This window comes from Pseudorca crassidens, chromosome 6 (genome assembly GCF_039906515.1).
Source record: "Pseudorca crassidens isolate mPseCra1 chromosome 6, mPseCra1.hap1, whole genome shotgun sequence".
Classification (NCBI taxonomy): domain Eukaryota; kingdom Metazoa; phylum Chordata; class Mammalia; order Artiodactyla; family Delphinidae; genus Pseudorca; species Pseudorca crassidens.
Genome location: NC_090301.1, coordinates 6,794,020 through 6,815,752, shown reverse-complemented (window position 1 = coordinate 6,815,752; position 21,733 = coordinate 6,794,020). Strand labels below are relative to the sequence as shown.

Below are 21,733 nucleotides of genomic sequence, written 5' to 3'. Positions count from 1 at the left end.
CACTGTCCATTCTCCCCGCCCTCTGCTGTGTCCACCCACCTGGCTCCAGCATGGCCCTTCTGCCTGGTGACCTCTTGGTGGCCACATCCGCTGACCCCCTTCAGCCGCTGTCTGGCGGTGTCTTTGCATTGTGCCTCCCCTCCCCCTGCTGGGAGCCGTGCGCAGGCCGGGGGCCCCTCCATGGCCGTCTAGCTTCTTCCTGGCTTTCTCCTCCTCTGCCTCCTGCTACTTACCCACTCGCTGTTTTGCAAGGTGTAGGTCTCATTTTGGGCATTACCTCCTTGGCTGAGTTTCTAGAAAAGTTTGGGATTTTGTTGTCAGATTTCCCATTTAAGGCCTCCTCCGCCACCGGCCAGGAAACGATCGGCCGTCACGGGTCACCACGGGCAAGTCGTGGTCTTGTCGGCCCTCTGGGCCGAACCTGGGCTTGTGTTCCAGCGAGGCGACTCGCAGGCTGCTGCTCTTCGGTCTGATGAGCGCCGTGTCTCCCTCCAGCATCCGGGAAGCAGCGCGGTCCCACCGAGATGTGGAGCAGGAGCTCGCCCACGCCGTCAACGCCAGCTCCAAGGCCATGGACCGGGTGTACGGCAAGCCCAGGGCCGCAGAGGTGCCTGCGCTTTTCCGGCCTTTCTCCTGTGGGCCCCTTTCGCCCTCGGGACGTCTCCACGGTATCTGTTCTGATTCCTCCCAGGGGCTGAGCTGCAGCTTCGTGCTGGAGATGGTGAATAACGTCAGAGCTCTGCGCAGCGAGACGGAGCTGTTGCTGGCGGGGAAGCTGGCCCTGGTGAGCTGGGGGGCCGCTTACTGTGCGCACGGAGGGCAGCCCGCCTCAGCCCAGGATCCCCGGCCTTGAGAATTCTAGGCCCCCCGTCGGAGGGGCCTCAGAGGCCATCTGAGCTGATGGTGTGGTGATGCTCAAGCCCTCTGGCCGCATCTCGCCACGTCATCTCCAGGGTGTCCGAGACTGGCGGACGGGACCTCCTGTATCGTAGACGGCGCTCTGCCCCAGACCCTCCAGGTGCGCGGCCACCGCCGTGGCCAGGCTGGCCGGCCTTTTCCCTGCGCCCAGAGTCGGCTGCCTTCCTCGCTCAGCCCTGCAACCTGGCTCATGAGTCAGCCCTGTGGAGGCGTGCGGCTGGAGTTCGATTGAACCGCAGAAGCTAGCTCAGGGCAGACCTGAGAGAGCGCCTGGCCAACCTCCTTGTTTTAAAAAACGAGGAGGTGGGAGGTCAAGGAGGCGAAGTCACTAGAGAACTGCCCTAAGAGTCCAGTTCCACACTCTCATTCCAAAGTACTGCGCTGTCCTGACACGTACCAGCTGCTGCGTCCGTGGCCCCACCATGCTTCCTGCGCTCTGGTGCAGGCAGGCTGCTCCCCCGCTTCCGAGAGAGGGTCCCGAGGAAACCAGAGCAGGTGACCTGTCAGCCCTGCTGATGAGATTTTAGACAAGCTGGGTCTCCCCCATCATTTACGAGAGGAGAGTTTAATTCTCTCACCTGACACTACTTACGAGGGGAGGTTCTGAGTCTGGCCCTTCAGTGGCGTGGGACTCAGTTTCCTTGCAAGTTTTTAGAAAACTCTCTGAGAGCAGCCTAGCCCCTGGAGCAGACCTCATGTCTGGGTGGGGCTCTGCCATGGCCCCAGCTCCCTGCCGGTAACCAGCTGTGTCTCTTCCCTCTCTGCCTGGAGCAGCAGTTGGATCCCCCTCAGAAGGAACGGCTCACGGCTGCCCTCGTCGAGATGGACCAGCAGCTCAGGAAGCTGGCGGACACCCGCTGGCTGTGCCAGCCCGTGGAGCCTGGTGATGAAGAGGTATGTGGGTCACGGGGCTTCAGCACGGCGTCCCTGGACACACTGGCGCTCCCTTCAGTGCCTGAACCCACGTGCTCTGTGCAGCTTTGGGATTAAGATGGTGTTGGTCCTGCAGCCCCTGATCTGGCCTCCCACACTTCTCTTTTAAGATGCCTTCAAGGCACAGAGATGAACTTCGGCAGGTAGGAAGGAATTGGGAATTGCTGTTAAGAATGACCCTTGGTGACTGGGGCACAAGTTGCCCTCGGCAGCAGAACTGCGGGGCTGTCCAGGACATAGGTGGAAAGAAGGCTGAGCCCAGCCCCACTATTTGCCCCCAGTGTGGAGGCACATCAGTTGGCTAAACAGCAACTTCTTGGGAGTTTGTTGTTGACAGGGGCAGAGTTGCTGTGTTCAAATCACAGTCATGCTTTTCTGTTGTGCGTATTTAGAGATGCCAGCTTGCACAGGTCTTATAGCTGGGACAACAGATGGGACCCTGGGCATATGTGCCCTGGGGGGAGTGTCTCCTGAAGCAGGAGAGGCAGGAAGAAGGCCCTGGAGAGGTGCTTGTTGTTGAGTGGTTGGTTTTTGCGGGCAGCATCTGGAGAGGGGCAAACCCGAGATGGCCTTCCTCTCAGGGGTGGAACAGAGGTGGGCCAGGAGAAAAGTTCACCAGGTAAAGAACTGCTAGACACGTTAGGCGCCCCTGCTGCTGGCTCGATTGTTAGGACCCATGGGCAGCAGTAGGGCGAGGGGACAGGGGGCCAGCAGTCCAGAGCTCTTCTTAAACATGCGGCGTTTGTTGACAAATGTGCACCCCACCTGGAAAACTGACTCAGAGGCCTTCCAGCCAAGAAACAAAACTCAGCAACTGAAGAATGAGGACATTTTGGTTCAGAGGGCCAGGCCAGGCTCATCAAAATTTGTAGCTAATTATAAATATAGAAATTTCATTTAAAGAAGATTACTAAAACAATACGTAAAATATTCAACAAATGTAGCAGTAACCTAGGCCTGTGATTCCAGATTATGTTGTCAAAGCCTGTGAAGTGTGGGCAGTGCAGTGGGGAGACAGGGAAGAGGACATGGATGGGAGTGAGGGCACATTAAGTCCCTCCTCTTACGGTGGAGGAAGGTTCATGAAAGTTCTTGACTTTGATAATTAGAGAAAGGTAGTCAATTATGTTTTAAAAACTTAAATGTAGTTTTAAAGGTAGCTTTTAGTAAAATTGAAAAGGTGTATGTCTTTTTGAATCACCACAAAAGACACAAGCAAAGTGTAGTCTGTATCATAAAAGAAAATAAAAGAAGTAGTAAAGATGGAGCTAACAGCATAAAAATAAGAAAATAGGAAATAATATAACTGCTCCTCTTAAAAGCAAATTATTCTTAGATTGTGCTAAAAAAAAAAAAGAAATCTAACCAAATACTAGTCACAGGAGCCCAGTTTTCTCTTCCATACCCTCAGTAAAAAATTGTGACCCAGAAAGATTAAAAATAAAACAATTTCAAGAAAACACAATAAAAAATCCAAAGTAACAATGTAAAAATAGAATTGCATACCTAAGGCAGTAAATGATAGAGGATCACTTTATATTGGTAAAAGATAATAACCATATCATTATACTATATATTGTATAATTCTGAGATAAACTTATGATGGTTATAATGATAAAATCTTGTCCTAATATAGCATTTAAATGAGTTGTATTTCCCAATATGTGAGATTTTTTTCTAGTAAGTTTTTTGTTACTGATTTTTAACTTAATCTCACTGTGTTCAAAGGCAGTTGTTTGTATGTTACCAGTCCTTTGAAATCTGTTGAAACTTACTTTATGGCCCAAAAGGTGGTCAGTTTTTATAAATGTACCTTATATCCAGTTGTAATTATTTACGTCATTAAGTCCTTACTTTGTTTTTTATTTTTGTGTCTTCTTGATCTGTCAGTTACTGTTGAACTCTCTGACCTGTGAATGTAGATGTCTCAATTTATCCTTGTGGTTTTGTGTATATTTGCGGTTATGTTATTGGATGCATACAAGTTTCATCACTATATAAAGACCTTTATTAATTCTTTTTGCTTTCAAGTCCACTTGTTTGGTATATTCTTTTTCATACTTTCACTTTCACGCTTTATTTGGAGTGTCGCTCTTACAAATAGCATTGCTAAATTTGGGGGTTTTATTCGGTATAATACTCTGTGTTTTGATTGGAGAGTTCAGTCTATTTACATTTATTATGATTCTGATATTTAGATATATTTTTATCATATTTTATGCTTTCTGTTTGTCCCATTTTTTTTTCTTTGCATTCCTCCTTTTCGATTGATGAGTCTCTCCCTCTTCCCACAGAATTCTGGTTGTCCCTCTACTAGTTTGGAAGTATGTACTCTTCTGTCTGTTCTTTTAGTGATGACCCCCCAGATTTTAATCTTTACATGCATAAAATATGTAAAGCTACAACTTCTTGAAATGATAGGAAGCGTCAGAATCCCAATTTTGTAGTGTGAGCTATCCCTATCAGTCCGTGATTAATCACATAAAACAAACTGTCACAACATCTGAACAAAGCAAGTTGGTAGAATACGTATGTGTAGAATATATATACAAGTATATATCATGCTTCTCTATAGAGAGAATTTTATACTCTGCAAAGAGGGAAAATGCTTTCTTTTCTGTTGCCCATAGGACATTTTGAAAATCTGATCATTTTCTAAACTGGGACTACTACTGATGGTATGAAACTCTCTGTTATCGTTGTAGAAATTGAGAGGAAGCGTTTAGAAACTTTGAAGCACTTGAGAGGGAAACTTTATTTACGTTGAAAATAATAAATTTTTTTTATAAATTTGTTTATTCATTTATTTTTGGCCGCATTGTATCTTTGTTGCTGCACTTGGGCTTTCTCTGGTTGCAGCGAGCGGGGCCTGCTCTTTGTTGCAGTGCATGGGCTTCTCATCGGGGTGGCTTCTCTTGTTGCGGAGCATGGGCTCTAGGCACACGCGGGCTTCAGTAGTTGTGGCACGGGGGCTCAGTAGTTGTGGCTCGCGGGCTCTAGAGCGCAGGCTCAGTAGTTGTGGCGCACGGGCTTAGTTGCTCCGCGGCATGTGGGATCTTCCCGGACCAGGGCTTGAACCTGTGTCCCCTGTGTTGGCAGGCAGATTCTTAACCACTGCGCCACCAGGGAAGTCCCGATAAAAAAACTGAGGTTTGTATTTTGTATGCCTTTTGGGGGTTTCATTTTTCTAGTAATTTGTTTTACTTTCTTTCATTCAAGTACCAGTCCACTATGGAATGGGAATTTTTAACGCTGGTTCTTTTCCAGGGGTAGTTTGAGCAGCACAGCTCTAGACCACAAGGAAGCCTCAGATACTAACTCAGAACAGAAATTGTACCAGCTGTAAACCATGGCCCCTGTGCTCCCAGTGCGCTGCCCTGCGCAGGTGGGTCGCTTCTGCCTCCGTGCAGATTCTTCAGTGAAGACAGGGAGGGCCAGGATTTTCTTTAGTTCACGGGCAGGGTAGCAGCTGCTGCAGTGGGAGGCCCACAGCCTGGTGCCCAGTTGCATGGTGACCAAGCACCTCAGTTTATTTGGGACTGTCAGGTCTTAGTACTAAAAGCCCATGTCTCAGGGATTGTGTGGTTCTAAAGCTTTAAGCCTAAAAGTGTTTTCAGAACAACTATCACCAAATGCCATGCAGCCACCATGGAAACAAACACAGAGCACCATGAGTCCCCCCTGGATGGCTGACCTGAATGCTGCCTGCCTGGTGAACCCTCTAAGCCACGTCTAGAGTGGCCCTAGTTTCCAGGGTTCCTAGATGTGGGCTGCTGAGACGGAGCAGATGTTAGTTCTTGCAGTAGTAGGTGGGAAATAGTACCGATGGCACCTGAGGTTTAGTTGCAACACCAGAAACCTTCTGGAACCAGCTGGGGTGGTGTTACTGCAGGCATTCACCCGATGGGGCCTGAGGCCAGAAACCGAGGGCCAGGGGTCCCGGGAGTGAAGGGAAAACCACACTGGCTCCTGGGCTCCTGGCTTCTCCAGCCAACTCCGCTGGTGCCTTCCAGCTCAGTGCTGCCACCCTCTGGGACTCGGGCTTGTCCCCCCGATGCAAGGCACCAGGAGGAGGTGAAGTGTGAAGGGCAAAGGGAACCTTGGAGGGGGAGGCACCATATTTCTACTGGCATAAAAATAGGAAAATCATTTATTTGAAAGGAAAAGAAGTGATAGGTCTTTGAGCTGGTTCTTTGAAAGGAAAGTAAAAAAAAAAAAAGTCTCCTCTGGCAGATGTAATGGGGGGGAAATGAACAAAATGATAAGGGGGCTATAACAACAGACACAAGCATTAATCAAGTTACAGCATATACAGAGAAATGACAATGAATCTTACAATCTTGATGAAACTTGATTTTTTCAGAAAATATTTAAATTACACAAATTGAAACCTCAAGATATTTTAAAAGGAATAGTCACAGAACAACTTGAAAAAATAAATTTTACTTCCAAAGAGAAAATGTCAAGGAATATATAATTTCCATATATAAGAAAGTGTCAAAGCTGGAAAAAGGTGGACATTGTCCCAGTTCATTTTTTTAAATTGTGGTAGAAAAACACAATTTACCATCTTTGTCATTTTTAAGTGTATAGTTCAAGTAGTGTTGAGTATATTCACATTGTTAGGAAACAGATCTCCAGAACTTTAAACATTTGCTGTATGCGGGCCTCTCACTGTTGTGGTCCCTCCCGTTGCGGAGCACAGGCTCCGGATGCGCAGGCTCAGCGGCCATGGCTCACGGGCCCAGCCGCTCCACGGCATGTGGGATCTTCCCGGACCGGGGCACGAACCCGTGTCCCCTGCATCGGCAAGCAGACTCTCAACCACTGCGCCACCAGGGAAGCCCTAAACATTTCATTTTTAAAAAACCAGCACGTTGGATTCCAGACTTCAGTATTATCAGTAGATCCCCTGAAGTGATTTCTTTAAATCAAATAGTTGATGAAAGAAGTTCTTTATAACAGAATTCTAGCTGGAGTGTAGGATTAAAGCACCATTTTGCACCCCTGGGGACACGAGATTGATGGAATCAGCAGCTCTGGACCACACGGGGAGTGGGGAGGCAGGGAGACGCCCGTCGGAGCCAGAGCGCGAGTTGTCCCGCAGGGCAGACTCCTGGTCTCTCTACAGGTGGCCCCGAGGAGGAGAGACTGAGCCACAAGAGCTGGGTGTCCCCTGTGAACCCCGTCAGGGTCCTGATTCAAAGGTTTGCTCCAAAGGTTTATCCACACATATCCAGCTGTGAGGATAAACCTTTGGAGCAGTCGGGGAGGTCTGATACAAATGGATTCGTGAGAGCCAAATGAATTCTTGTTAGTGGTATCAGGTGTGACAGTGGCGCCATGAGTATGTTTCAGAAGAGTATTCTTAGAGTCGCATATACTGAAGTACTTAGGGGCGGGGTAATTTGATGTCTGAAATCTGCCACATTCTACTAGTCTCCTCGTCCTACCAGTGGAAGGAAATATGCATAATGAAAAAGTTAGAAGTAAATTTAAAGCTCATGTTTGCATTGAAGAAAGAAATTGTAGAGTCAGGAATCGGATTTCGTGTGGGTTCTGGAGAGTACCTGCTCACACGTGGCCGCCCCTCCTGCAGGCGGCGCTGAGGAGTGAGGGGCGGCTCGTCTTGGGGCCGGAGAGCCCGTGACTGTGCTGACTGCCTGGGAGCTGGAGTTCTTGCATGGAGCAGCTGTGCAAGAATGGGCGCTTGATGGTTTTGCCAAGAATAAGACATCTGTGAAAACAAGTTTCTTCAGTACTCACAGTCATTGACTAGAAAATGTCATTGTAAGAGGTCTTTTTCCACGAAGATGACCGTGCAGGGGCATGAGGAAGATGGAGGGTCACGACAGTCTGGGTGTGGACATGCTTAGTATTTCCAGGCTCTAGGTTGGGTACGATCCCAGTGAAAATGCCGGTCGAGTTTTTTCAGTGCGACCCGATGTCCCCGTCAGATCTGAAAGTGTGTCATAAAGCTGCGCAGTCCTAACTGTGCCGGTCACAGTGGGGATGTAGGTAGACAGGGCCCAGGGGCAGAATCCAGGCCGGCGGGGCCAGGAAGAAAGTGGCACACCTGAAAAACAAGGAAATTACGCTTTATTTGGGAATAGGTTTATACACATTATCAGAACAGGTACGTGTTTGTGTGTGCACAAAATGCTTTACTGGCGGAGACCCCTGCCCTAGCTTCTGTGAGAATCAGCAGAGAAGGTCCACAGACCCGTGGGGAAGGGGCAGCGATGGCTCTGCCGTGCCCTGGACTGCTCTGTGGGGAGGTGGCCACCGAGCAGGGACCCCGTCCCCGTGGTGTCCCTCTGACTCCCTTCCCTCCTTGATTCTGCCTCAAGGAACAGATCGCAAGGAAACAGTGCAAAGTGCAGGAAAAGCTTTATTTAGAAAGATACTCGTGATACTGATAGTCAAAGCGCGCCAGTGCAACGCTGGAAGAGTGGCTGATAACTTACCAATCTTGATATGGTCCTGATATTTAAATAATGTATAGAGAGCTTTCTAGTCACATGAGAAATAAACACTGTAAAATGAAAAAAAAAGAATATGAAAATAGATACTTATCACTGTGAAACCGCTTTTTAAAGGCATTAAAAATCAGCAATAAACACAAGACTAAAAGTCAAGGAAAAGCCCCGGAGTAAGAGTATCAGGAACGACGTGTCTTCCCAGCTCCGTGCCTGTCTGCTCGAGGGGTGGCTGAGGTCTTGGTGAGCCGGGGTCTGACTCTCACAGTTTCTCGTTTGCCACACAGAACGTGATGCTGGATCTTTCCAAGCGCAGCCGCAGCGGTAAATTCCGCCTGGTGACCAAGTTTAAGAAGGAGAAGAATAACAAGAACAGAGAAGCTCGCAGCAGCCTGGGAGCCCCGGGTACCTGCCCTCTGCTGTTCTCCTGGCCACCCGGGCTGTGTGGGGCCCAGGCTCTGCTTTCTCCCTGGCCTCGTGCCTGTCCCCGTTGTCCCGGGGCCACGGCCTCCGGTCATGCCCTGCGCCGACTCGTCTGGCTACAGAACTGCACCCCGGCTTTCCCGCTCCATGTGGGAGGCTCACTGGTGTCACGCCCTGCCCTGAACTTGCTCCTGGTGCAGATTCAGGGTGACAGACAGGCCACCGAGCCGCCTGCCTGCGCTAGATTGGGGCGCGAGGTGGGGAGGAGACAGCAGAGGTGACGAGACAGAGACACAGCTCACACTCCGGCCACACAGTGGCCCCCCTGTGCCTGCTTCCTCTGCGGGGCTGCTCGTCCCCCATTAATCAGTTCATTGATCAAGGCCGCTGCGCCGGGAACCTGGGCTGCCAGTGGCCCTGGGCCGTGAAATCAATAGAAAATGGCACTAAAGGATGTTTCTCCTCTGGGTCAGTAAACTGGGGCTTTAGAATCTCCATTCAAAGTGTCGGCCCTGAGCACAGCTGCCCCCAGGCTCTCAGGTGCTGGGCGGCCCCAAGTCTGGATTGGGGGTGGCATTTGCTGCCAGTAAGGGTAGCTCCCTTTGATTTTTCTTCTTCGCATGTTTGTCCAGAAATTGGGTTTCTTTGAATGATGGTGGCTCTGACTCCATGGAATCTCTGCATATGTTTCCCTTCCCGCTGTGGGCTGGAAGTGAAATGGACCCCTCTAGAAGGGAGAGGGAAGCTGACCTCAGCCGCAGTCAGACCCATGTGTCCCTCCTGGCACAGAAGGCTGCTGGTGACCTGGCAGGAACAGACACCAGCTTCTGTGGCAGCTCACGCCCCCGAGGGCGGGCAGCTCCCCTCCTCTTTCTGCACAGCCTGGGGCGGCACCTGGGGCTGGGTGGCGGGTGCCTGCCGCTGGGGTGTCTTGGGTGCCTGCTTGCTGGGGTGTCTCGGGCGCCTGCTTGCTGGGGTGTCTCGGGCGCCTGCTTGCTGGGGTGTCTCGGGCGCCTGCTTGCTGGGGTATCTCGGGCGCCGCCTGCTGGGGCGTCTCGGGCGCGGGCCGCCGCCTGCTTCGCGCTGGGCTCTGGGCACTCATTGCACTCGTGCTTTTCCGTCTCTGACAGTTCACCTCTGGGGCACAGAGGAGGTTGCTGCCTGGCTGGAGCACCTCAGTCTCTGTGAGTATAAGGACATCTTCACGCGGCACGACATCCGGGGCTCAGAGCTCCTGCACCTGGAGCGGAGGGACCTCAAGGTACTTCCACAGCGTCTCCTGGGAAGGTGCACCTGCGCTGCCCGCGGCTCCCCTGTCCCCTCCCTCTGACCTGGCCTTGTCCCAGTGTCAGCAGTCTCCTCACCGTTCTTCTCAGGCCTTTGTGCGTGACCCGGGGTGACGACCTGGGGGTGATGCGACCTGGGGGTGATGCGTGGCGGCTCCCAGATGTGATGTCTCTCCTGCTGGGGAGCCTCGCTCTCTTAGTCTAACTGGACAGTGGGCCATGTTAGCGTTAAAAACCCTTTGGGGAATGCAGCCCTCCGCTAGTCAAGCTGAAGTGTTCTCTGTGATGACAGCCATCCGGGTGAAGGGGACCCAGCGGACGGGGTTCCTTCCCCAGTTGGCCGCTTTCTGGCTCCCCCAGTGGCCCCGCTCGCCCATCTCCCTCCCCTCGGGAGGACGCGGGGCGGCGTGACCCGGGGCTCCCGGAGCTTGGCTCTCTGTGCCGCTCAGGCCGCGTCCCGTCCGGAGAGGCTGAGAGGCCGCCAAGGGCGTCGGGACGGTGGCGCCCTCGGGTCGCCTCGCTCGTCTGTGTTTTGCTCCGTGCGCCTTTGACGACTCCCGTCAGGGACCGGGACGTGGCGGGCGGCCGCGGGCTGCTGGTTTCGGGCGCCGTCTCCGGCCGCGTCCCCTGTTGTCGCTTTCACCCTCACTCGTGTTCGGACGCGGGTGGCAGCGCGCCGGGGCCTGAGCGCTGTCCTCTCCTTGCAGGACCTCGGCGTGACCAAGGTGGGCCACATGAAGAGGATCCTGTGTGGCATCAAGGAGCTGAGCCGCAGCACCCCTGCCGCCGAGGCCTAGCCTCCGCCCTCTGGGCCTGCGTCCCCCGCGCCTCCCGCGACTGAGCCGGCTCGGCGCCGCTCATGGTGCTACTCCCGCCGACCCGGCCCGGCGGCCTGGGCCCCGGGTCCCGACCCGCAACACAGCTACCTTCCAGCCGACGCCGCCTCCCGCCCTGTCCCGGGCCTGGGCCCCTCCGTGTGCCCTCAGCGGCGCAGCGCGGGTAACCGTCTCCCGCCCCTGCCGGCCCGCGCTGTGTCCCCGCGCGTCTGAGTGCCCTGGTGTGAGCGCGGCCTGGCTGCCTTCCGTCCCGCCGGTTCATTTTGACACGAAGGCGACGCTAGGTGCCCCTGAAGCCGAGCAGACGGTAGTTAGGGTCTGGGGCTGACGAGCTCGCGCCCCGACCGTCTTGGCCCCTCGTCCCTGGGCCGCGGGCGCGGGGTCCCCTCTGTGCCCAGGACGCCTGGCCTGTCGTCTCCCCGCCGACAGAGGCTGGTCCGTGTTTTCTGTGTGGAGGAGGCTTCCCGGGCTGCCGAGGGCGTCAGGGGCCGCCCAGAGTTTCTCACCCCGGGGCGGAGCCGCCAGGTCAGCGTCCCTCCGCGGGGACGAAGCTGAGCCGGAAACGGACCCGGCGGTACCCCGGTCCTCACCGCCTGGCACTTGGCCCTTTTCTCCGCTTCCGCCTCCCGGGGGCTGTGCGCCGCCGTCCCGAGGGGCCCGGGAGCGGGGGCGCTGTCGTCCCGAGGGGTCCATGGGGCGCGCGGCGGAGCATTGACCTGCCGCTCGCTTCGCACACGCTCTGCCGGCTCCCCGCCGGCGGCGCAGTCGGCCGCTGCCTCCGGCCGGCGGGGGCTCCCACTGGCGGGCCTCCTGGCGCTGAGCTCGGCCGAGGCCCTGCCCCAGGCCAGCTTGTCCCCGCGGGCGGGGTGGCCGCGACCCACCCAGCGGTAGTGTCACTCTCCGCGCCCCCGAGGTTCCCGCCCATCAGAGCCTCCGCTGCGGGTGGAGGGAGGTGGAGGAAACCCAGTCACAAGTCCCTGGGTTTCAAAGTAGAACAGGCTAGCCCGGCCCGCGGTGCCAGACGCCGTCTGCTCTGTTGCTTCGGGCCGGGGGCACCCTGGGCTCTGAGGCCTTCAGGCCGACGCACAGGAGGGGACTCGGCGGAGGAGGGCGCACGTGGGGTTTGGTGGCCGGTGCTACGGGGCCACCGTGGCCCTCAGCGCCCTCCCTTGGGAAAGCCTTAGGTTTAGGTCAAGCGTGGTGTTTAAAGGTAACGTGGTCAGTGATTAGAGCAACACTGTTTACGTGAAACCACTTTCTGAGGGTAGTGAGAGCGAGTGGAATAAGCACGAGCGTTGCGCGAGGCCGCGTTTGCAGGGCGGCGTCCCACGCGCATTGTGGTGCGTGTTGCTGCGCGTGGGGCTGCCCTCTGGGCCCCCGCCCCCGCCCCCGCCGTGAGGCTGGACGGCTGTCCCTCGGGGGTCCCCGGGGTCTCACGGTCCTGTCAGTGTAGAGGGAGGGAGGAGGGATCCCTGGAGTCTTGGAGAAAAGGTTTTGTGCCCTCTGGTGGGGCTTCCCCCATATTTATGATCTTAATTTATACAGCTCCCACCGTGGAAGCAAACGCCTCCTGTATCGCTATGTACATATCCACATCTGGAGTTGTAAATACGTTGTTCTGTGTATAAATAAAACAAGCCTGTTTTTGATCTTTCACTGTCGGGTTTCTTGTTATCGTTCCTTGTGCTTGGACGAAAGATGTCGTTGCCAAAAATCTTCCCGAACTGGGTTCAGAATTACGTTTTTCAGCTGCTCTAAAAACAGGTTGAATTGGCGGTGGCTGAAAAGCAAAGTGGGATGAATGCCATTGTATTATTTAGGGTGTAGGTTCTAGGATCTATTGATTTAAAAATTCAGCGACCTTGGGGCCAGGTAGCACCAAGGTTCTCAGGCTTAATCACATGCAGCTTCAGCCCAGCCTACTGAGGGCCGGGTCATTTTAGCTAATATCCTAACTTCCTAAGTCTTTTTTTTTTTTTTTTTTTAAACATCTTTATTGGAGCATAATTGCTTTACAATGGTATGTTAGTTTCAGCTTCACAACAAAATGAATCAGTTATATATATACATATGTTCCCATATCTCTTCCCGCTTGCGTCACCCTCCCTCCCACCCTCCCTATCCCACCCCTCCAGGCGGTCACACAGCACCGAGCTGATCTCCCTGTGCTATGCGGCTGCTTCCCACTAGCTATCTACCTTACGTTTGGTAGTGTATACATGTCCATGCCTCTTTATTGCTTTGTCACCGTTTACCCTTCCCCCTCCCCATAGCCTCAAGTCCATTCTCTAGTAAGTCTGTGTCTTTATTCCTGTTTCACCCCTAGGTTTCTCATGACATTTTTAAGTCTTTTACATGTAACTGCAAACCGGAGCTCTACTTACCGCTCTGTTTAATCATAGTACGTTTATTACAAGGGAGCTGCCTCTCCAAGCTCAAGGTCACTTTAATCATCCCCCAGTTTCCTGGGGTGAGGGATGGGGGCTGGGATCACGGAGTCGAAAACCAGGCAGGGTACCATAGGGCTGTGTGGGCTTTGGATGTGTAGGTTGCCTCCCCAGCAGCTTTCTTCTCTCTCCTTTGCTTAGCAGAGCCCCATTTTTGTCCTGGTGTGCATGCTCCTCCCACCTGGCCATCCAGGATCAGGCCTCATGCTTACAGAATAACTGCCACTATTCCAGGGATCACATCCAAACATGACCACGTCCAGGCTAAGGTGTGGGTGTATAGGGGCGTTGTCTATTCTGCGTCTCTTTTTAAGGAAACCTTTCAGAAAGTCTGGCTTCCACTGACCTCCCCTAATGTCTCATTGTCTAGAATTGTATCACACACTCATGACTAAACAAACAGGTGGGTGCAGAGGGAATGGGGCTATGCCAGTGATGGCTGATCACGGTGCTGCTGGTCTAACACATTTCTGTTATTTTATGCCAGGTGCCGGCTTAAGGACTTTACACATCCTAACTCACCTGTGTTCCTTAGCAAATCTTATGAGGTGGGTATCTGCACTTTACAGATGAGGACACAGGCTCAGAGAAGATCATGACTTGTCCCAGCAGCACGTGGCAGGGACGGGAGTCACGGGGCAGTTGGGTACCGGAGATCACACCTCGAGGGCCATGCTGGTCCTGTGTCCCAGGCCTGACACCAACCCCAGCCCACGCTGGGGGAACGGCCTAAGTCACACACAGGCATCCTGGCCTGGGAGCCTGTGGTCCCTCTCACACTGGGATGGCAACTGTGACCGTGCTGGCCGCCCAGCCCAGGTGCCGGCCTCGGAGCAGCGTCTGTTGCCACTTTTGATCACAAAAGCCTAATAAGCAGGTTGTAAAACTCGCAGAGGAAAACCCGCCAGCTGGGGACCTGAAGGCTTTCTTGCTCGCGCCGTGGACGGAAGCAGATCAACCAAAAAGCCTGCTGCGCTTTCTGGTAAGTCATGTTGCCAGCCGGGCCCCACGCTGAGAACAAAATTGCCTGTGGTCCCAGGTCTCCAGGACGTGTGCCGCAGGAGGAAAGTGCCCCAGTGTGGCCGCCGCCAGGTGCACCCTCGGGGCCGGGCGGGCCTCCGCGGTGCCAGGCAGGGCCGTGTGCAGCGCCCATCACCGTGGAGGCCGTGACCGCTCGGGGTGGCCTCGACTTCCAGAAGAGCCGTTGTATCGTGGTCCCCACTCCCTCAGTACGCTGGTTCCAAGTCAAATCATTCATGTCATTGAGCTGCTGCTGGCCGAACCGCGAGGCGCTCCATCCGTCGGGCCCAACCCAGACCCCAGGCTGTAGGTAGGAGCTGGTGGGCCCGAGGGCCCAGCCCCTGGGCTGTGGGGGTTGGGGCTGCTGATAGGAAGGTGGGGGCCCCGCAGAGTGCCCCTCCCCCCGGGACTAGAGCCACCTTCTCCCCGGGGGAGAAGCTGCGGGCGCGTCAGGTCTGCTCAAGGCAGCCTGAGCCAGGATGCAGGCAATGAGCTCCTGGTGGGCGCTGGAGACGTCTCTTCCTTTAACTAGCTCGTGTGTCGCTGTCATAGCTTCACCTTCCTCTCTGCAGTGCGGCGCCTTCCCAGAACGTACACATACCCACGGTGACCGGTCACGTCTTTTACTGACAGGGCAGGACTGAGCACGGAAGGTGCGGCTGCTGCGTCTCCCGTCCAGCCGGGCTGAGGGGCCCAGGACTTGGCCCTTCACAACCAAGTCTGTCCCAGAGGGAAGCCAACCTCTCTGAGCCAGGATTCTGGATTATCAGGGACTTCTTGGGCCCCGCCTCCCCTTTTTGCCAGGAAAGTGTCACATTTGAGTAAATATGTTTTCTGAAACACAAGCACCCCTGCCAGTTCTATTTTCCTAGAAGGAAAAGAGAACCAGACCACTTCCAGTTTCTTCAAATACAATTATTACCACGAGTCTGAGTTTATTTAAAACCAAAACACAGCTCTGTTATTTTTACAGCAGTACTGAAGTGGTATTTCTAAACATAAACCCCAGCGACTTAGCATCTGTAGTTCTCTTGGGAAAAAGGCCAGGACAACATGAAGCAGTCAGCGCACAGAGACGGGAGGTTACAAATTGAACAGTTTATTTTTTCTTTAACAAACTCTTACAGCTCTCTCCCTGGAGCCCCACTCCATCCCCAAACTGGAAGGAAGGAAGGAAGGAAGGAAGGAGGGGAGCAAGCCGACAAGCAGAGACCACCCGAGGCCCCGGCTGCTCACCGTGGACACCATGCAGCACCTCGACCCCTGCCTGTCGTGGTAGGTGATGCCCAGCAAGGCCGCCGGCTTCTCAGAAGCAAGGCTTTTCAGTTAGAACATTAATGTTTTATTACAGTGGAATGAAGGGGCACACCAAGGAGCCCTGTCAGTTACGGGAAAAGGGACAGAAGAGCCTCTACACAGAGGGGCAGTCAGGGAGCTTACACTTCGGCCTCGTCACTGCCCGCCAGGTGCGTCTGGAGAGTCTGGACCCCACGTGCGCGTCTCCTGAGACAGAGTTAGTGTTTGAGGCCGGAAGCACTCGCCAAAGCCCAACTTCTTAAAACACGACTGCTTCAATACAAATTAGTACGTAATTCGCGAGCCAACAATTTCAGACGCACACACAGAGACCAGAGTTTCTAGTGGTGGTGTTGACACTGTTTGGAAGGAGGGAGGACAGAGGAAGGAAGGGCAGGGCATTCGTTCCACTCAGTGGCAAGCTCTGCGGAAGAGCAGCACGGGCGCAGCAACATTCACGCAATTTCCTTAAGCCGGTGGTGCAGGCGGAGGCCTAGCCCACGTGTCATTTCCTTTCCATCCCTTACATTTAAGAGCTATTTTAATATCATCAGTGGTAAAAAGGCTGATGAAAAACTGTGAAATCAAGAAGATAACCATACCTAGCAAGAGAGTCGCTATAAAGCATCACTGAGGTATAAGAAAGTAAAGAATTTGTTTTTCCTGCTTCTGACTGAGTTAGCTTGAGAAAGTGAGTCACCCCAGTGTCCAAAATCACTCAGCTCAGTAACACAGACGCGACGTAGCTGTCATAAATACCACTTACATCTTTTAAATGGGAGAGCCAGCTATGCCGCATTAAGAAGACTCTTGGTTCACATTTTCTTTTTCCCATTTTAATCGAGGCTCCTCAGGACTGCCCCCTCAGCCCTTCCCAGGCTTGTCGGCCACGACCCTGCCTCCCCGTCAGGCTCCCAGAAGGAAGAGGCCCCGGCGAGAATGTTCTGACCACAGACAGCACGGGTCGGACGCCAGCTCATGCTGCCCCCTCCCCAGCGGCACCCGACCTCAGAGGATGCCCCGTCGGTCTCATCCCGGAAAGAGAGGTAACTAACGCTTCAGAACCACTTCTAACTCAGACCAAAGGGGAAACGTGCTGTTTGGGGACCAGAAAACAGACTCCTGTTTATGTCACAGCGTGAGCCTGGCCAGCCCATCGCTGTGAGCAGAGCTGTCAGAGCCTGGGCGGCCACAGATACCTGAACAGCGTGAGAGAGAGAGAGTGGGGCGGGTGTACTTTAGAGACAGGTGTGTAGGGATGAGCCACGTGGCACGTCACCCATGCCTGCAGTTAATGCAAAACTAGTCAATTTTTGTATAAAGATGGTGGCGGGGCTCAAGTGTTGGCGCGAGGGTGTCGGCTGGTTGGCACCTGTGGTGCGGCCAGGTCCGTGCCAGCCTGGGGGGACGCGCCACGGAGCGGGTGACAAGCGCCCTCTTTGCTCATGACAAAGCAGGGCTCTGAGTCCGTGTCCACACCGGGCAGAAACCAGGAAACGGGCCAGGACCTGCAGCAGGAGTGTAGGCCCTGTGCTATCTGAAGCTCCCGACGTGGATGGAGAGAGAAGCTTCTGGTCCACGGGGGCGGGGAGGCATCTCTGCACCAGAGGGGACGTCGCTGCTCCGCACACGAAGGGCTTCCTGGCTGCGGGGACACAGAGGCCGTCATGGGGTCACATCCCAGACGCCAAGGGCCCCACCAGGTCGAGGAGTGACTCCACATCTCATTCCAACTTTCAGGGTCAAGTCAGGGCGGGCCGCAGAGACGCACGGTGGCAGTTTGGGCAGCTATTCCGCACTGCTCCCTCAGGGGCCTCGGAGTACCCCTCCCCAGGGCGCATTCCCACGCCCTCCCCGCAGAGGGGTCCAGCCTCGGGGCTTTTCCCAGCGGCTGAGGGAAGGTGTCTCAGAGCAGTGCAGTCTTTCCTGCTTCACCTTCCCAATCCAAGCGTGACCTTCACAGATGCTCACGTCTGAAACGCCCAGCTCCGCACATGGTTACAGGGTCACACACCTGGGGGACACCGCCTCCACCCCAGCCCTCGCTTCCCTGTCCTGCATGCCAGGCGGAGGGCATGTCTTCTTGCTGCCGTCACAACACCTGACACTTGGTACCCAAGCTGCGGAAGGTGGGAGGAGAGGAAGGCTGAGGTGAGCAGGGGCTGGGCCAGGCAGGCAGCCTGGTTCAAAGGCTACTGCCGAGAGGAGAGGCCACCAAGCCAGAAGCAATGAGGACGGGGACAGGACACAAGACCTCAGGAGACTGGAAGTGGGGACAGATCAGGACGACCACCCACACCCCTGGTGTGGCCTGCGAGGGGTGACTATGCAGACCACGGTGGTGGGAGCCAGGCCCAGGCACGTGGAGGTTGAAGTATCAGCACTGGTGGAAGGTTCCAGTAGATTCTGATAGGTGTCTGTGGTCTGGAGGCCAGGAGAGAGCTGGGCTGTGTACAGAAGAGGAAGGAGCGAGCCCACCCAAGGTGACGACTCGGGCAGAGCAGAGCGAGGAAGATGGATGGGGAGGGAGCTCCCTCCAAGGGGAGGGTTGGCTGGGTGAGCAACCTGGCTGGCTGGCTGCCTGGAGGGGACAGACGGGGTGGAGAGTGACGGAGGTGACAGCAGGACGACACAGCTGCAGCAGGGTCAGGAAGCGCGAACCGTAGACAAGCCAGGGCAGGTGTCTGAAGGAAGAGACCCAGGGATGGGGGAGGCCGACTGCAGGAACAGGGCCCCGGCAGAGGGAGAACGAGACCCGGAGCTCGGGGAGGGGCCTCCTCCTCACAGTGAGCTGCGCCCAGGTTCCTCCTGCACGGTCCCCAGGAAGCCACTCTAGGGGTGATGGAGAGAAGGTGGGCAAGCGCAGGCAGGGAGGAGGGCTCTGCTGTTTCTTTCCACGCCTCAGTCAGGAGCTTTTCAGCGAGAGCAGGCGCGCCAGCGCCTGGAGGTCGCGGTGGAACCTGTCACGTAGGTGAGGACCCTAACTTACCGCTTCTTTCTCCCCAGAGCAAACGCTTTCTGTTTTTCTCTTCCAATGTCATCTCTGACTGTACTGAAATCATCATCATCTTCAACCAGGAGATTCTGCATTTCAAAATAATTAATGAGCAATGTTTTCAGACATCTTTTTAGTCTACGTTTTTTTTGCGTTATGCGGGCCTCTCACTGCTGTGGCCTCTCCCGTTGCGGAGCACAGGCTCTGGACACGCAGGCTCAGCGGCCATGACTCACGGGCCCAGCCGCTCCACAGCATGTGGGATATTCCCGGACCGGGGCGCGAACCCGTGTCCCCTGCATCGGCAGGTGGACTCTCAACCACTGCGCCACCAGGGAAGCCCAATCTTACAACCTTTTGAACTCTCTTAAACAGAGCTCATGGTTTGACTGTAGAAAAACTAAGAACAGTTTTGTATTTTCCTTTTAGAATTCTTTTACCTTTCAATTTTTATTTATTTGATTGTCTTCGTTGGGCGGAAGGTCATATTACATTGGTCCCATTCTTTAGTACAATGTTGAACAGAAGTGGTGATTAAGGGAATACTTATTCCTTAATATAAATAATTTAATATTAATAAATTATTAATTCTTAAATTAAGGATTTAAATCATTCACCCTTAATACAAAAAATGTTATTATATGACAACAAAGTAGGTTTGTCCAAGGAATGCAAGGATGGCTCGGTGTTGCGAACATGTTTATGTAATAACACTACATTACCACATTGAAGAAGAAAAACGATATAGCTAATTAAACAGATGCGGAAAAAGCACAGAATAAAATTTAACATTTAAAAAAATTTAATATTTAAAAATCCAGGGCTTCCCTGGTGGCGCAGTGGCTGAGAGTCCACTTGCCGATGCAGGGGACGTGGGTTTGTGCCCCGGTCCAGGAAGATCCCACATGCCGCAGAGCGGCTGGGCCCATGAGCCATGGCCGCTGGGCCTGCGCGTCTGGAGCCTGTGCTCCGCGATGGGAGAGGCCACAACAGTGAGAGGCCCGCGTACCGCAAAAAAAAAAAATAATCCAGTGCTCATTCATGATTTAAAAAAAAGAACTTAGAGTAAACTAGGAATGGAAGGAAATGTCTTAACCTAATACAGGTACCTACATAAAGCCTACAGCAACACACTTAGTGATAAAACTTCACAGCATTTTCATTCAAGTCAGACCCAAAATTAAGCTTTTGGTATTGAGGTTCTACTGGCCTCATAAAATGAGTTCTCTGGGGGCTTCCCTAGTGGTGCAGTGGTTAAGAACCCGCCTGACAATGCAGGGGACACGGTTCGATCCCTGGTCCAGGAAGATCCCATATGCCGCGAAGCTTAAGCCCGTGTGCCACAACTACTGAGGCTGCGCTCTAGAGCCCGTGAATAAAATTTATTTATTTATTTATTTAAAAATGAGTTGTCTGCTTTCCCTCTTTTTTCCCCCCGCTATTTGAAACAATTTATATTAAATGGGATTATCTGTGCCTTGAAGATTTGATAAAACTTGTCTATAAAATCATTTGATTCTGGTGTTTTGTCAAAGTGCTAAGTTTACTGTTAAAAACGTACCTTAATGCCAATAGTATCTCCATCTTTCAAGTGATAAGGCGCCCCCTGCAAATTATCTTGCTTTTTCTTCTTTTTCCTCTTGGTAATTTGCTGGTTCTACAGAAAAATTAAGTATCTTGAATAAAGAAAACTCAATCTCAAATTCTTACTAAATTCCCTGTCTGTGGTAAACTGCAGTTAATTATTCACTATGCCATTGAGGCCCGATTTCCCTGAGGGAGCCCCACAGCTTTACCCAGCTAGGTACTGGAAGCCACTCAAACTTTTCAGGAAGGTATTTGGCAATTTCAATTTTCTCCACAGGAAGAGAATAGAAATCGGCCACTCGGTGCCTCAGGGAGCCGGCCGTCCAGCCTCGGGCAGTGTCCCACACCAAGTCCACGGGCAAGGCATATGCCCTCTTGCCAGGGAGGCGCATCTGTGTCCTCAGCAGCACATGCTGGGGGCTGCATCAGAAAACAGTCACGTCAGATTTACAACAAAATGGGAAACACGCAATAACCACATAGCTTCTCCTCTGACTCTTCTGAGTTTTTTTATAAGGAGAGATTTTCCTTAAACCCTGAATGCTAGTGGGAAACCTTTACTTTGATTTCCTTCAGTCCTGACCCAGAATGGAGGTGAGCTCCCATTCTGAGTCCACAGCAGGGTCCCTGGGGAGGCAGCAGGCAAGGCTGAAGGCAGAGGAAGAAGTTCCTCAGTGGGGCATGCAGGGAAGAGGACTGGAGACAGAGCTGAAAGGGCCGGCAGGGCTATCCCGGTGATGAAGGGGAAGAGGGGTTTCCCGCTATGGCGACTTCCTAGGAAACACTGATTTCAGAACCAGAATCTGTGAAGCTGGCAGAAAACTTAGCCAGGGAGAAGAAACGGAGGGCTCAGAGTTAGGGAGAGAAGATGATGGGTGTAGTTGTAAGAGCAAAGGAAACCTTTGCAGGAGATGAGCACAGATACGAGGTCCTTGAAGGAAGAGAAAGAGGAGAAACATTCAGAAAGGTTGGAAAGAAATTTAGACGTATGGAGACTGTTTTAGATAGGATGTGAAATAAAAGCTACAGATAAGAACTGGAAGGTGGAGAGGAGAAATGAAAACTTTAAGGATGGTGAGACAATGAACGATTTTAATGCTGTATTTCTATTATACTAGTGTTTTTATCAAAAGAAAGGGTAACACAATTGGAGGAAACAGGCAACGCAGGGAGAGCGAGGGCCCAGTGAATTAGGAGACTGGACTGAAAGCGGGGGACTGTGGTCAAGAAGGAATTTTTGAGAGGGTGTAGGTGTTGCTGAGGTCAGTGAGCAGAGCTGAGGTCCCAGAGCATACAAACTGTGGTCAGTGTAGATGCAGGAGCTGCCAAGGAGGTGACAGAGTCTGGGTGAAGACCACGAGGAGCCAGGGTCCTCGCTGAGCGGGGGCAAGAGTGCTCCGGAGGTCAGTCAAGGACAGAAGCGGGGAAGGGGGCTGAGGAAGTGCATAGCATGGTCTTCAAAAGGACACTGCTCACGACAAACATGACAGAGGGTCCGTTTATATTAATGTAA

General features: G+C 53.2%; 2 protein-coding genes across 29 annotated transcripts in view; one reads left to right on the top strand and one right to left on the bottom strand.

The window, feature by feature from the left end:
- The window catches only part of DGKD (diacylglycerol kinase delta), a 110,195-nt gene extending 97,664 nt beyond the window's left edge, over positions 1-12,531 (top strand). For 10 of the 13 annotated variants that reach the window (XM_067740183.1, XM_067740181.1, XM_067740185.1 and 7 more), the window contains 6 exons: positions 496-607; positions 692-784; positions 1,693-1,812; positions 8,618-8,735; positions 9,884-10,014; positions 10,747-12,531. In XM_067740183.1, coding sequence (XP_067596284.1) covers positions 496-607; positions 692-784; positions 1,693-1,812; positions 8,618-8,735; positions 9,884-10,014; positions 10,747-10,836 — 664 coding nt within the window. In that variant the 3' untranslated portion in view covers positions 10,837-12,531. The other 3 variants (XM_067740179.1, XM_067740188.1, XM_067740192.1) reach the window with 3 other exon arrangements.
- A 2,894-nt stretch (positions 12,532-15,425) lies between these two features.
- The window catches only part of USP40 (ubiquitin specific peptidase 40), a 98,532-nt gene continuing 92,224 nt past the window's right edge, over positions 15,426-21,733 (bottom strand). For 11 of the 16 annotated variants that reach the window (XM_067740165.1, XM_067740175.1, XM_067740167.1 and 8 more), the window contains 4 exons: positions 20,430-20,640; positions 20,195-20,290; positions 18,628-18,722; positions 15,426-17,279 (listed from right to left, as the gene is read on the bottom strand). In XM_067740165.1, the coding sequence (XP_067596266.1) occupies positions 16,877-17,279; positions 18,628-18,722; positions 20,195-20,290; positions 20,430-20,640 (805 nt within the window). In that variant the 3' untranslated portion in view covers positions 15,426-16,876. Of the gene's footprint in view, positions 17,284-17,573; positions 17,759-18,627; positions 18,723-20,194; positions 20,291-20,429; positions 20,641-21,733 lie in introns of those variants that run through there. The other 5 variants (XM_067740172.1, XM_067740173.1, XM_067740178.1 and 2 more) reach the window with 3 other exon arrangements.